Source organism: Limulus polyphemus, unplaced genomic scaffold, assembly GCF_000517525.1.
Source record: "Limulus polyphemus unplaced genomic scaffold, Limulus_polyphemus-2.1.2 Scaffold3839, whole genome shotgun sequence".
In the NCBI taxonomy this organism is placed as follows: domain Eukaryota; kingdom Metazoa; phylum Arthropoda; class Merostomata; order Xiphosura; family Limulidae; genus Limulus; species Limulus polyphemus.
This window is the reverse complement of record NW_013669449.1, coordinates 44,642-61,524: the sequence shown is the minus strand read 5'-3', so window position 1 is coordinate 61,524 and position 16,883 is coordinate 44,642. Positions and strand designations below refer to the sequence as shown.

Genomic DNA, 16,883 nt, shown 5'->3' with positions numbered 1-16,883 from the left:
CCTTAGACATTACAGTCCATGGGATATTACTGAAGTGGGACAATACTGTTCATCAGATTGGAATGTGCTGTAGGCTATGCTGCAATTTACTTCCAGGAAATGAATCAAAACTTTCCATGGGATATTACTAAAGTGGGACAATACTGTTCATAAGACTGGAATGTGCTGTAGGCTATGCTGCAATTTACTTCCAGGAATTGAATCAAAACTTTCCATGGGATATTACTGAAGTGGGACAATACTGTTCATTAGATTGGAATGTGCTGTAGGCTATGCTGCAATTTACTTCCAGGAATTGAATCAAAACTTTCCATGGGATATTACTGAAGTGGGACAATACTGTTCATCAGACTGGAATGTGCTGCAGGCTATGCTGCAATTTACTTCCAGGAATTGAATCAAAACTTTCCTGCTGAATGTTCAATGTTTTTGTGCAGGTTAAACAACACAAGTCTCCAAACAAACTGCTGCTGGATTATAGCAAAGTTGTCTTCAGTCAGTGCTCCATAGTGTAAATATTGCCCTAAGAGTGGATCTCACTTGTGCCACTGAGAGTATGAAGAAGAGCATTTGCTCTCAAGTATACCAAGAATGAAAACACTGAGATCAACAGTGCAATGGAATTGTCTGTAACCTTGACACCCATGGCTGCAACATCAAAACTGGTAAAAAGAGGTGAATTTTGGCAACCTTACTTTTTATTTGGCCTTGCACAACTTTTGGATAATATTGAGGTTAAAAGGTAAGATGTAGTGTATAATATTTACATGTTGTGTTTTATATTACTTGCATTTTTAATAAATACTCTTTAAAATGCAATATAAAATTAAACAGATTAGTCTTTAGTGGTAAAAGTATTAGTAGAAAAGAATACCAACGACTAATGGAGACACTTTATTAGCCCTTCTTTCAGTCATGTTGCTCCTTCCCTCTATAATTTGCTGCCAAAAGTCATCCTAGTACTCCAAAAGAAATTGTTTTTATAATGCTTTTTACATTATCATTTTTAATATGACTTTATGAAGGGTTGCCAAGCACTTTCGGGTTTGTTGGAATGAAAGATACTACAGAAATTTGAGATTTACGCTACTTTGATGTTACTACACAAAAGTTTGTTTTTTTTATCTTCCTCCTGGCAATGAATCTCTTACTAGTTGTACATTCAAATTCATGATAATTCAATCTGTTTGTTAAACATTTTACTGTTGTGCTGAGATACAAAGAAGCTAATTTTTGTGTTACAGGGTTCTAAGTCTAAATAAAACAGGAAAGTTTACATAAATAAAATGTTTTACTGTAGTTACTTTTTAAAATGTTCAAAATAGAAGGTTTCTTTTGATAGGTGCATAATTAAACAGAAATATCTTGTCTATTGTTTACATGATAATTTTTGGGTTTTCCTGTCTACAAACATATTTTAATTCACTGTGAAAAATAAGTTGAGAAAAGTCATGGAAAATTAGCTTATTTCAGAGCTTGATATTCTGTACCTAGGACCCCAGTAATTCTTAATCTAGCTCTTGGTAACAAGCCATTTTAACAGCTTGTATGTAGAAAAATGAAAAATAATTTAATACAGATGCCTCATGACTATAAAAATATTTTGTAGTGTAAATTAGCAAACTCATAAACTAAATTTAAAACCAAACTATCAGTTATTAACAAGAATAAGTGAGCAATTTTTGTTCAAAACAAAATTCACTTATTTCTTCATCAAAATGACACTCCAAATAGTTTTTTTAATAAAAAAAAATATTTTTAAAACATAAAAGCAGGTTTCTCATATCATAAAGTGACTGTTTGGTGTAATTCATAAAGAAAAATTTCCTTTAACATTGAAAAATCATAAATTTTTCCGAACATTTTTAGTTCACAAGGATTTGATGGAAAGTAAAGGATGAAAAATATCTTTCTTGACATAATATTCTTAGAACTGTAAAAATAAATTGATAAACAGTGATGTTTAAGCATAATTGTGGTTTACTTTTTGGCGGAGCATACGACATGTTTCAATAGAATATTGGTATGTCTTCTTCAGGACAGACCAATGATCTAACAAAACACGTAGTATGTTCCCCAAAAAATAAATCACTTTATTATGCTTATAAATTGTTGTTTGCCAACTTATTATATTAGCATAATGTGTGTCCTTATTCAAGTATTCTTAGAACAGTATTTGATGAAGTAACTATCTTTCTCTGTCAGTTAAATAAAAGTTAAGCTTTATCCTCTCATAGAAATGCATTGTTCTGTTTTTAAATACAATGACCAGAATGGTATAAATTCCTAAAGAACTTTCTACAAAATGCACATTTGACAAAAAGTATGAAATTTAATATTAGATAATACTTGTGTATTGAATTATCAGTTTGAAAGTCATTATAAATAAGAAGTTTTACTTTCCTATACTTTGTTTTGAAAACTGTTTTCTTGGAACATAGCTGTAACTTTAAAACTACATGTGAAACACATCTTCATGATTTCTAGCATTAAGAACTTTCAGTTATCATCTTCAGTTTCATTCATCACCAGCTAAAGTAATTCCACTTATTACAAAATTTGTTTACAATACAATCTGCAGTTTTTATTTATTTATCACTGACACATAAAATACCTTTGGCTAATGTTTCCTACCTAAGACAACAGACAGTCAGAATCATTGTTTCCTATCATATCACTTGTGACTTTTTCAAATAACTAATTTTTCAAAATGGTGAAAAATGAATACACACACAAAATCACCCTAGATAGCCTCTATTAGGACTATTTAATTAACAGGCCCTTCTAAACATTAATGGATATGATATATTAACTTTCATCACATGACCTTATAATGACCAATTATTAGGTCAGGTCAATAATTCAGAAAGTAGACTTTGCATTGGAAAAGTGCTCTGACAAAGAATCTTTAGTAATTCATTTATTTTGAGTATATGAGGATAACCTGATCATTAAGGTTGAAACAACAGTATTCACACAGTAATTTCAGCAATGGAAAAATGATATATACAATATTACATTGAAATTCTTTAATCTTACTTCTACTTTATAAAAACATTTCTCACCTCATCTGACAATAGTAACTGCTGCACATTCACCGATCTAAAAGATGACATTGATAAGACACGTTAAACAAATAAAGTTTGGATTTCTGATAGAATATCACCACTAAATGAAATATTAAATAAATATCAAAAACTTATAAAAAAAATCAATAAATATCACAAAAAAACTTGAAAAATGAAGAAATAAAACTGAAAACATGTTCAAAATGGCAACAACTTGGCTTCATAAAAAAAAGATGGGTCTTTTCCTGATAAACTGAGATCACACTTCTGAGGAGAACATCAGAGTCCATGTAAAAAAAATTAATGCGTGTAAATGAGGTCAGTGAACATTTTGGATAGAGATGATTCCTCACCCTAACAGGAGGCATCTTTGTTACTGAGCTGATAGAAAGTTTGAGAGGTGGCTAATTCCTCACTTCAATGGGAGGGTTGGTAGCAGAAGCAGATAGGAGAAAGTCTGAGAGGGGCTAATCTCTCACTTCAACAGGCATCTATAGCAGAAACAGCCTTGCTACTGAGATAGTAGAAAGTTAGGAATGAGTTAATCCATCATTGTACAACACTTAATCCTCATTTTATTAAAACAAAAATACTCAAAACTCAGTCTGATTACTACTTACTTTTGTTTTAAAGGAATGTTGCTGGGCCATAAGTTGACATTCATTTTTATCACCACATAATTAGCATACAAACAACAGAATCATCAGATCAGTGCTTGATTTTGATAAACTATTATTTTAGTGTACTTTTTATTATTCAAGATAATGTGATCCAAATCTTTAATTATGATAAAAATAAAGTTATTTGGAATTGAAAGAAAAGTTAAATATATTCTTTTGTTCTAAGAAATCAGTACAACTTGGCCAGCTATGAGTCTAATTTAGTCCAATCATCACTCCAAAGAACCTATTCCAGACCAAAACTCATGGTGCAAATTCATTAATAAAAATGACAAATTAGAAACAAATTTCACATTGGATACTTTTTGTGACACATTATTTCCTATTAATAATGAAATGTAACATCTTTTTCAAACAATGTAATCTAATTATTAGTGGCTGCATATATGTAATTTTGATGTATGTTTTTAAAACCTCAAAGATACTATATAATAGACAGAGGGAGTTGGAGATTCACGGTGTTAACTGATTATGACTTTTAAAACAAAGTATATTGAGCTTCTTAAGAAATGCTAGCCTGAGCATGCACATAATAAATTAAGTCGTGATGTTTTAATCCTTGAAAATGTGAGACAGAGACAATGCATGTGGGTTTAAAAAAGATTCAGACTAGTAGATGTTCCTAACCAAAATGTCTAAGCTCACTAGTGAAACTCCCTTTAAATATTGCACTAAAACTGAACTAATAAGTCCTCTGAGTTTCATCTTTTAAGTTGTCAAAATCCCAACTTCATGCATTAGATTCCTTCAGATTATCAAAGTATTGCATGAGTTGATCATAGTCCATGCCCTTGGCTACTGTGTCCCAGTCCATCTGGTTAATGTCATCCAATGACAGGGGATTCTCTGTCAAAAGCAGGTTTTGATTTTCTCTCCAACCTTGTCTAATTGTCCCTTGTATGGGAAGATTCTGATGAGGAGGAACTGGTGGTGGTGTGTTAAAAGTAGACAAAGTTGTCTGATGACTCCATTTGCTATTATTAGCAGGGGCAACTGGAGGAGGTATTGGATTGGTTTGAATTCGCACCCTCTTTTCACGCGAAGTTTTATTTGTTGGACCAACATCCATAACTGATGGAAGATGCAAAGCATTCTCATTAGCTAGGCTGTTAACTGTGCCTTTCTCAATCAAACTTGTCTCATCCTCTGTATCATTGGCTGCTTGTTGTGGGTTGGTGGTTATGTGGATACTGATCTCTGACCCAGGGAATGAAACATTGCTTGCTCTACAGCCACTACCAACTGACCTTCCAGAGAGGGTTTTATCTCGATGTTGGACAGTCCCTCCCCTGTTGCCACGAACATCGCTCATGGGGAGTAGGGTCTGAGGGCAGCGAGTATTGAATGCACTTCTCTCAAGAGTAGCCCTACCTAGCCAAACCCAATCATGGGCATGAGCTGCAGACTCACCACCCTGGACAGCAGGAAGCTGCTTTCGCTTGTAGCGAACAGCAAAGACTGTGCAACTGACCACAAAAACCAGACTGGCCACACAGAAGACACCCAGCATGGCATATAGCCCAATCTCTAATGGGGTTAAATTAGCTCGATGCCTACCAACTGCATGCTGACGAGCTTGTACTGTGGGTTCATAAAAGTAGGGCTTTCCTTTTCCATGGCTGTTAACTCCATCCTGATAAAGCACATCATTAATATCCCTAACACCATCAATCCTGTTTAACTGTTTTTGACGAGAACCCAGTTTGCCTCGAAACCTGCCATCACTCAATACAGAACCAGTCAGGATTGATTCTGTAAAATTTACATAAACATAAGCATAAGCCATAGCCAAGGGCTGGGTTCGACGCTTTTGGCAATGGGCGGACAACTCCAAGGATACATGCAACAGATCCCCTTTACCCTGACCAATTGCAATAACTCTTGGGTGATGAAGTCCTGCCATTGGTGCAAATGCCACAACTCCACTGTCAAAGGTGTCCACTGACAGGTGATAGTCTGTCTCAGTGATATCAGAGAGAGAAGTCACAGTACCATCAGAGTAATGAATGTTAATATTCAGTAACCCTTCCTGTAGAAAACAAAAACAGTCTTTATTCATGTTATACAGAAATATTAATATAAGCAGCTATTTTTGAGAATGTTACCTTTATCAAAACAATATTGCTATAGTTATTCATATACAAGATGGAATATCAAATAGGATAGCTGGACCTTCCTCATTATATATATATATATATATATTAAAGCTTATACCTTAAAATTTCCCTAAAGAAATAGACCATTTCTTTAATCTACAATTGAATATTTTAAATAACTTCTAGTGAAATTTAACATTAGTAGTTACATTTCCACTTTATACCTGTTGTTTGCTGCAGTGTCACAGAATTAAGCTGATTTTTCAGAGCTTAGACTTTAACATAGTTACACTTCCTCTTTATGCTTTGCTCATCAAGCTGATACGTAGCCAGTATCTGCTTATTTGGATATTATATTACAAAACATCAGCTAGAATTGTTTAGTACTGCATCTATAATTAATATTGCTAGTTAACACAACACCACCACCCCTAAACATGTATGTTGAACAGTGTATGCCATTTATCAACTCAAATTACTTAAATATTGCCATGACTTAACAATCACTTTCCACATAGCTAAAATAGCTGGATTGAACTGTTATATTAAGTATACAGCCACAACCTTGTATTATCTTGTTTTGTCACTATTTCTGCCCTCCTTTTAAAAAAGGATGTATCACCTCATTGATGGAGGACAATAGTCTAATGCTGATTGAATCACAGACTGGCAAAGTATACGTCATTATGAGTAGAGGTAGGAATTCCTTGCAAAGGCATGGCACATGTGTAAAAAATCTTTTTGGCAGTGGTGTAAATTACTAGCTATGTTTTCTGTGGAGAGACATATAGCATTTCTGAACTGACAGGTTGATAACATATGATTCATATGCTATCATTGTTTCTCTACATGTGTTTTAATTAAACAGGTTGATACTAACTATCTCAGTCATTTATTCGATCACAATTTAGCTACATGTCTTAGGATTAAACTGACAGGTTGATAATATGGTAGGTAGTGCCGATTCTAATCTTATCATTATTTATTTGCATGTCTTATAATTAAATTGGCAGTAGATAATGTGATATAGCTATTGACCAGAAACCCACTAACACATTATTAATATATAGACTTTATCTTGAAATATTGTCTAAAACCACTTGCTACAATGAACAAGATAACACGAAATGTGTTACTGAAAATAGTAACCTTGACATTTATTCATACCAAGGAATTATTCGTAGATAATGTAGATAGTGATAATTCCAGTCATAAAATAGTAACACCTTACACTTATTTCTTACATTCTTCTCATAGTGCACTAACAGATCACAGTGAATCCTTAGTTGTTTAATAACACTAATTTAATTTACAGGAGACTCTCTAAGCTTTTACCCTTCCTCAACCAGCTCAGGTAATTTACGGAATGTCGTATCACGAATTTCACTTGTGTAACAATACATACTGTAACTCTTGAGATTTTTTAACACATTCTCTCAAAAACTGGTAAGATTTTGTTAAAGATCATAAGTATCTTGTACACAAAGAATGACAATATTTTAATTGAGTATTTTTATTAAAAATATGTTATTTATCTATTGTAGTTACTTGCTCTCAAACTCTTAATAAATTGAGTGCAAGGTGATTTTTACTTTAAGTATAAAAATACTTTTAATCCTCTTATAGTTTTCATATTTTATATGCATAATCTCTAGAATCTTCTAAATGAATATCAAAAGTTATTTTAAGGTAAATGTTCATATTTTATTTTTAATTTTCTCTACCATATCACTAACTCGGCTCCTATCATCAACATACAGTGCAATGAAATGATTAAGATTAGGTAATAGACAAAAAACACATACCTTTTAATTTTTTTTGTAGAACATCTTTAAATATTTTCTTTTGGTTATATTCGTAATTTCAGGTCTTTTCCTTTTCACATATAGTTAATTTTTAATGTTTTATTTTCTTTCTTGTCCTTTACCATTTATTACTTATCTCGACACAAGTCAACAGTGCCCTTGGGGCATATTACAGTATCTCTTGCAGTGATGCGCAACCCTTCAGCAAAATTGTTGTGCACCACATAATATTGTAAGCCTTGAGAACTGACTCAGAGTATGATGTATAATTAAAAAATGTTTAAACCTTTCAGTTATGCATTTTAAAACATAAATAATACATAATTAACTAAAATATAAGCTAAGACTTACACACAGTTTAACTGTATCTTTAACTATAACATATTTAGGTAACTGATAAAAACAGCATGCCAATTTCAAAATAACTTGTTGGATTATAGTGTAAAATTACCTCTTTATAATGACTATATACATGCATATGTAACCTTTACATGTAAGCTATAAAGCTATTGAAGGTTGGCATGGCACTAGTCAGGGGTTGACAATATTTATTACTTGTTTCAACTCCATTCATCCAGAGAACTTTGAAATGTATGTGTCTATAGGTTAAGTAAACGCTGTAGTGTTTAGTTGATATAAAGCTTAAATAACATTCAGCATACTAGTGTTACTGTAGTTATTTTTTGTACAGTTAACCCCTTTTGTTACTGGGTACCCATTTAAACACTTTTCTGTGCAAGTCACTGTTATATTCAGAATGTAATTACACCTTTACTATCAATATATGTGAATGAAATTAACATTATAATGTATGTTATGATTCAAAATTTTATGTTATCTAAGTTTTAAGTCCTTTATTTCATAAGAAACCTTAAAAAATACTTATACTTAAGATGTATTGTAACGTGACTCACTAGCTATGTAACGTGACTCAATAGCTATGAAAATTCTTTAATTTCGCCCTACGTATCTTCAATAATATAATGCCTGTTGTGTGGATGTACATCTGGACAATAAGACAAAATAAATAACAATAAAAATAAGAGAGAAGTGATTGCTACTAGCTGGTTGCTTCTGTGTAGTATATGGTTTGGAATCAGGGATGGCTTCGAGCTACCTAGACTGTGTACTGACAAATGTGCTCTGATTGGACTATATTATTAAAGAGAGGAGAGCCTGTGCTTTGGTCAGTGCTAAATTCCTACATTATGTAAGTCATTCATTGAAACAAATCACAGGGCATTGAATAACCAAAATTGATCATTTTCTTTATTTTGGTGTTGCTAATACAATCACATTTCTTGAAAAGTTTAATTTTTTCTATGAATTGATCTTTTATTTCAGGTATTGTCACCAATCACAGGTCGTGTGATCGGTGCCCGTGAAGTTCGAGTTGGTAGTGACAAAGAAACAATTACCCAGTTGGAAGTCAATGTTGTTACGGGACTACAACTCTCCGTTCGTCCTGATGATGAGATGACCAATGTATTTTTAGCTCGGGCAGCTATCAGTCATCACTTGACTACTCAGTACCAAGTTAGTACAGAATATTGTTTCTAATATCTTTAAAGTTTAGACTACTCTTTGTATACTAAATTAGCCCTACTGCAGTGTTATATTGATATAGTTAAAAGTTAAATATTCTCTACACTAAATTAGTGTTATAATTATTTTTTATTTATTTTAACATCAAGTACCAATGTAAATAAGATTTTATACCAATATTTCTACCGATATTATACATCTGAGGAGTTTGACAGAGGTTCTTTTTCCTCCAATAATCTCAGTATTCTTCTAATACAATGTCCAATTCAACTGATGTAACTACCATTTGTCCTTAGACTTTTCAAAAGACAAAATTTACCACAACAAAATTCCTGCCTTCTCTAATTCACATGCTTTGTTATACATTAAATATATATTGTATGCTAAATATTGCACTTCTCTAACAATGTTATACATTAAATATGTATTGTATGCTAAATATTGCACTTCTCTAACAATGTTATACATTAAATATGTATTGTATGCTAAATATTGCACTTCTCTAACAATGTTATACATTAAATATGTATTGTATGCTAAATATTGCACTTCTCTAACAATGTTATACATTAAATATGTATTGTATGCTAAATATTGCACTTCTCTAACAACTAATGTACCTGCACTTCTGTTCGTCCACTGGCCAGGCCCTGAATAGCTGAACCTTTTAGCATGGCTATCCTAGAATCAGCTACACGCAGGAATGGTGATACTAGTTCGGTGATACGAAGAGGGGCCTGTCTGCTAAGAAGATAAGCTTCTCGCCCAGAGTTATGATCTACGCTAAAGAAGCGAGTATAGACAGTAATCCCAGCTTGTTGATAGCGCAGTCTGCACACAACATCCAATGGCTAAAAATAAACAGTAGTATGTTTTACTGTAAACACTATTGCTAGTTAAACGTAAACAAAAGGTTAAAATCTTATAAGTTTGTAGAATAAAATATAGTAGATGTAGGTCCTAAACTGTTGATGTCCTAGTCTACAATTCACATACCCTCCCCATGTGACTACATTAGCTTTTACTACCATGAAAAATTTAAATATAACAAATACATTTAAAAAGAAGAAAAATAACATATTCCTGTAATTTATATCTTTATTTCACATTCATTTCTGGTGCTGATCTTCAACAACATTTTGTAAGTGTTTCTCTAATTACACTGGATGTGTGACAATGAAAAGTTGGGCAAAACAGCATGCAATTGGCTGAGGCTAACATTCAAAGATGCTTTTGAAATTAATGTTTTTTTCCTGTGTAACATCCATAACAACTTAATGTTCAAAGATTGAGATATAGCACCAAACAAACCTCATATAATTAGAGACGTAGCGTCAAACCAACCTTACACGATATACAACAGTAGATATGTAGTACTAAAAGAACCTTACAGATATACAACAGTAGATATGTAGTACTAAAAGAACCTTTCATAATATACAAAAGAGATGTAGCACCTAACCAACCTTACATTATATACAACAGTGGAAGCACTAATCCAACCTTACATTATGTAAGACACTAGAGATGTAGCACCTAACCAACCTTACATTATATACAACAGTGGAAGCACTAATCCAACCTTTCATTATGTAAGATAGTACAGATGTAGCACCTAACCAACCTTACATTATGTAAGATAGTACAGATGTAGCACCTAACCAACCTTACATTATATACAACAGTGGAGATGTATCATGAGCCAACCTTACATTATATTCAACATTAATAATTCCAAATGGAGAGATATTAAAAGGCTATAAAGCCACAAATTCCTTGAAACAGTTGCATTACCTCTCTGTCTGCATCCCATTTTTTCTTTTTTCCTCGGGACCTGTTCTCAGCACGGTTACCAGGAGTAACAAGTGAGGGCCAGCGAGACTTTCTACAAACAAGTTTATGTTTAAAATGTCAATAACTATACATTGCAAGATATTCTGTTTAACCCTTCACTGCTGTGAAGAAGTACTGAATGTATCCTTTCATATTTCACTGATATGCTTTAAGGATGTATATATAGATCATCTGGGTGTCAAAAGATTACTGTATATATATATATATGTGTTGAAAAAATATATAGCAAAGAACAACTATTAATGGAAATGGTAACTAGTTCTAACTACTTGGGCCTGCAATGTAAAAGAGTCACGAAATTCCGTCAACAGTAATAGTTTGATAATCTTCAATTCATGTGGTTATTCATTAGACAAGGATCTTGCCTGTTAGAGAATGGTAACAGCAACCAACAGAAAACTGAAACATTTATTGGTATTATTCAGAAACCTAAGATTTAAATGTACTGGTTAGCTGGTCTTCATTTCTCAAACATATGCTCCACATAGATGTTAAAAAGTGTGTCAGCAGTGAAAGGGTTAAAAATCTGTATAGCAAGCTGGTGTCAATATTAATCTTCAACAGAATTATCATCTTTCTTATTTTAACTTTAGAGTGTGAAAATTATTGATAGGTTGTTTAGACAGAGTATTCATAATGAATCTAAGTTTCAAATGGACAGCAACTGCCTGTTGTAGAAACCTACAAACCTGAAGACAAAAGGCAGAAGACTTTCGAAACATCGTCCACTACATTTGTAGGTTTCTACAACAGGCAGTTGCTAGTTGCTGTCCATTTGAAACTTAGATTCACTGTGAAAATTATTATACATTCATTTTTATGAGGCTATAACCCTATAACTCCATAGGATTTGTTTTTGTCACTGATATCATACTTCAAATTTTGTGACAATACTGTTAATACATGTATCTGTAATAACAAAAATAATTAAGCAAAACAGGTAAGCTTTATATTGCCTTCATCCTGTTATACAAGATGCTATTATTTAATAATTTATTTATGCTATAAAAATCCAGTAACAACCACCGTCTGGCATTATCAGGCTCTATTTAGTATAGGTTCTTTTTCTGCTATTCAATTTATTTTACTCAACAGCTGTTGTCTCAGTAGTTGAAAATTATATAGTGTATTTTTTATTCTTTGGTTGAGTTTATCATGAAAACCAATTCCTTTAATGAATCAATGCTCTAGGTTGATTTATTCATAATTTAATACAGAACAACCTATGTTTCATAAGTGTAACATGAAATTCTAACTGATTTTGTTAGTATTGAAAAAATATGATTTAATGTCAAAGTAGAAAAAAAAAGAATGAACTCAGTATATGAGAATAATATGATTGTTAGTGTGCATGTTTAGCATGATATGCTTTGTACTGACTGATACCCCAGTATGAAAATAAAGGTGGTTTATAATTTTGTGACAATAGTGGAAGAGCAGAGGATGAAAGCTAATGGTATAAAGCCTTGATGAAAAGAGTGAAGATTCAATCAAAAGGAACAAGTTAAAGTTAAAGGAACAATTCAGTGGAAGGTAAAGATGCATTTCCAGTAAAGTGATGGCATGAATAGAGCAAGTACTGAGCAAAAAGTAGATGTTAAAAAATATATATATATTTTTATCTTTATAGAATACACCAAGTGACTTTACACATGTGTCACAAAAATAAAATAACTCATTAGCAGGTGCAAAACAGTCTTTTTTTTGTAACTTCCAAGTCTCTTCTAAAACTTTTAATCAAACAGCAATAGTTTTCTTGAAATTTAGATGGTACTAATATCTTTTGTAGCTTAACACCAAAAGATTCTATATCATATATAACAATTAAATAGCATTGAAAGATTCTACATCATATATATAATAAACTATAATTAACTATCCAATACTTGGTTATTCAGTAGAGCATGAGTAACAATCCACTATTTGATTATTCAATAACAGGTATCTATCCTATATTAAGTTATTACTTAGAACATGGTTAACCATCCAATACTTGGTTATTCAGTAGAGCATGGTTAACAACTGATGGTTAGCTAAACTGCATATCCCTACCTTCTTTGGAGTCTAGGTGTTCTCCAACCTTTCACCTGACTAAGCTTATTATCTGATAAGTTCACCTCCAAAGGCAACTGGGGCATCCAAACTAGAAAATGTGCTTGACCAGTATATGTCCCATACTTCACTAACACTGATGCATTTTGAGAACCTCTGATTTCTGAGCCATCTAAGTATACAGATGTGCAAGAAGGTGAAACCTGTTGAAATGGGTTATTGTTATAACCATGTTCTTTTATGTAAAAATATTTTACGGTTTTTAGAAAAAAATCACTTAAATTAATTAACATGAAAACACAAATGTAAGAATCCATAAATGTTTATTGTGCAACTGACCAAGTGTAGTTAAAAAGCCATTATCTTTATACAGTAAGTAAAGAATAACATTATCAAAATGATTGCCAATCTTAATGTAAAGTCATATAAAAACATCAATTAAAATAAAACAAGGTTTTCTTCAGTACTAACATATTTCTCTGTGTTTGTGTTTCTAAACAGTTACAGGAACAATAAATACTCGTAGTGTAACATTGCTTGTCCATTGGATACTTGTCCATTGCATCAATGTAATGTTTGGCTAGACAACACGTCATAGGATACATGGTCCTTATAATAGGGTTCGTACAAGTTTGGGAAAATCTTGGAAAATTGTGGAAGCAATTTCCAGGGCCTGGAAAGTTTTGAAAAAATGAAAATTTATGCCAGGGTTTGAAAAAGTCATGGAAAATGAAAACTTTCTGCTGTCAGTATTATAAACCAGTGTCTTCCAAAATCTGTTTATTTGATGATTGCATTGTATAATATCTGATGGCAACGATCTTCTGAGCAAGCCCATCGTATTTTCCCTTAGTGATGAGCATGTGGTGCACATGCGCATGCGTGAATAGTTTACTTGAATTACTTCAGCAGTACAAGGTTGAATGAGGCCGTTGTTGTCTGAGCAATTATGTAATTACAATTCCTCTATTTTTCCATCATTATTTTTATGTTCTGTGGTATTGACTTGAATGTGTACTTGCTTAAAACATGCTCAGCAAATGTACATTTAACAATGCGTGGCTTCTGAAGGATAAGTACGAGAAATTGCTTGTTACAGGTGCACAAGAGAACACCTAGACTCCGAAGAAGGTAGCGATATGCCGTTTAGCTAACCATCAGTTTTTAACCATGCCCTAATGATATGCCAAGAAGCTTGTTGCAGTGTGTGTGCCATAACAAGTTCAATATTGGCAATTTAGGCAAGTCTGCTATGATAAACCATATGAAGGGGAAAAAGCACAAGGCATGTCGACCATACACAGTTCATTATCATCTGAATCTAGGCTATATCGACAGTTAGGCCTACTGTTGCGACAAATCCACGCAATGCCGTAGTCTAGCAAATAAGTGAATAATATTCCTAAGTTAACTTTAATATTAAACAGAATGGCCAAATTGCAATGATTTAAAGGCACAATACAATTTAATAAAGTTGTGTTATTTTGCAATTAGCTATTGAATAATTCACTTCTTTTCATCTAGGTATCAGCACCTCATTATAGAATTTATTCATTGCAGGGCAGACTGGATTCATATGTTTCAAAATAAGAGGAGTGGAAAGCTGAGGTTTTGTGGGTCCTGAAGACCATTGTTAGCCAACATAGTTACAAAAGTTGTGAAAACATAAATGAACTGTTTAAAAAATTTTTTTCAGATAGTGTAATTGCATCCAAGGTCTCTTGTGAAGAGAAAAAATGTGCATATGTGGCTTGTTTCAGATTGTCACCATATATCAAGCTAAATTTGTACCAAAAGTTTGGAAAAGATAAACTTTGTGCTCTAGTATGACAAATCGTTAAATTGTAAAAATCAAAGAGGTCCAATTAGATGTGTACTTTCGGTACTTTGATTCGGAATAAAATCTTGTGATGAGTAAATTTCTTGATTCTACATTACTCGGCCACATACAGGCTAATAATTTCTTAAGTCATTTCTTACAGCTGACAAAAGAGCTTAATCTTAGTCATCTCTTGCAAATAGGAATTGATGATCCAAATGTTAACTGGTCATTCCATGAGAAATTAAAAACTACAAATTAGGACCCATCTTTAATCAATATTGGGTCTTGTGGTCTCCACACAGTCCATGGAGCTCTTCATACTGGGTTCAAAGCCTCTGATTGGGATTTAGAAGTGATACTTAAATCAATGTATCACCTTTTCAAAGGTTCTCCAACCAGATGGGAACACTTTGTGAAAATTTTGTTCTACCTGATTGGTAGAGGATGCACCTGTTGCACAATTTGCGATTGAAATTATTCCAAATTTCCAAACATACATCAAAACAGTGGATGCCAAATCAAACTCTTATACAGCAACAAAAAGTCAAACATTTAATACTGTGAAATCTGCAACAAATGATATCCTTTCCATAACAAAGTTATCATTTTGTGTTTTGAAATATGCAGAATTCTCTCCATTTCTAAGGAAATATCAGACTGATAACCCTGTACTACCTTTTGCCAACTGTGATCTTGAGTCTATGATAAGAAACTTTCTGAGATGGGTTGTAAAACATGATGTGCTATCCAAAACAGACACTGCATTTCAGTTGTTAAAAACTGATTTAAGCAATAAGGAAAATATCAAATAGGCTAAGCCATTATCGGTTTTGTGCAACAGAAAATATGAAAGTATTTATTGCCACAGAGAAGACAACACCAAGAGACAAGCTTGCATTTCGCAATGAGTGTTTGTCTGTTTTGATCTGTTTAATTGAGAACCTGCTAGTGAGGTGTCCATTGAAATACTCATTTACTCATAATGTCAACTGTTTTTCTCCTCTAAAAATTGCTTCAGATGTGATGAATAGTAAAACTCATTTTCAGTGTGTACTGTCCATTCTTGTTAATTCAAACATCTTGAAGAAAAAGAATGTGATCACTTAATCAAACATTAGACTTGTTTTTATCTCAGATTGTAAAGCCAAATTTCTGCATCTTCAAGGATTTTGACCTCAAAACCGATAGGCTTGACTGATTTTTGTTCAAACATATGGGCCAAGCTACAGATTAACCCTTTCAAGTGGGGTCACAGGTGAAAGGCCAGGTCATTTCGTTTGTTAACTCACATTCAAAATTTTATTGAACTACTATTTCATGAATTTATGTCAATAATTTTGGTATCAAACTGTAAATTATAATTCAAATTTTAGAACTATACATTACTCAAATTGTTAATTTAAAAGTAAATATTAAAAAAAACACAGATAAACATCAATTTTTGTGTGTCACATGGTATGTTGAATGCAACACTGGTTCAAATTAGATGTTTGGAGAGTCAAAATACTAAAGCTATAGTTTCATACAAATTAGAAACTCAAATTACAGATATTGAAAAGCTAGAATATAAAATAAGGTCTTATTTTTTTCTATTTGCTAAGATATTGCTCACGTAATAAATGAAACACAATGGCACCATGCCCACCTCTTTCCATTTTTGAAAATGGTTCCTTATATACACGTACTTCTATATATGACATGAATAACCAATCAGCAGCTCAGAATGTCCCCTAGTGGTTTTCTCAGCCTTTCTAACATTCCTTCCACCATTTGTTTTTTTTTGAACCAAGGTTTCAATGAGGTAGATTGTGTTTTTAGTCTGCTCGAAATTTCATTTTTTTTAGACCCAAATAAAGATTAATTACTAAGCTTGATAAATTATAGTAGAATTAAATGGTATTGATGTAGTAATTTATGATTTTTTTAGTTATTCAAATGTATATATAAAATCTAAAAAAAAA

General features: G+C 32.6%; 1 protein-coding gene across 1 annotated transcript in view; it reads right to left on the bottom strand.

Annotated features, from left to right (window-relative positions):
• Nucleotides 1-1,715: 1,715 nt before the first annotated feature.
• Nucleotides 1,716-16,883, bottom strand: part of LOC106470134 (transmembrane protein 132C-like) — a 51,923-nt gene continuing 36,755 nt past the window's right edge. The window contains exons 6-9 of the mRNA XM_022398717.1: nt 13,101-13,303; nt 10,989-11,079; nt 9,815-10,045; nt 1,716-5,834 (exon numbers count right to left, since the gene is read on the bottom strand). Coding sequence (XP_022254425.1) covers nt 4,479-5,834; nt 9,815-10,045; nt 10,989-11,079; nt 13,101-13,303 — 1,881 coding nt within the window. The 3' untranslated portion in view covers nt 1,716-4,478. The remainder of the gene's footprint in view (nt 5,835-9,814; nt 10,046-10,988; nt 11,080-13,100; nt 13,304-16,883) is intronic.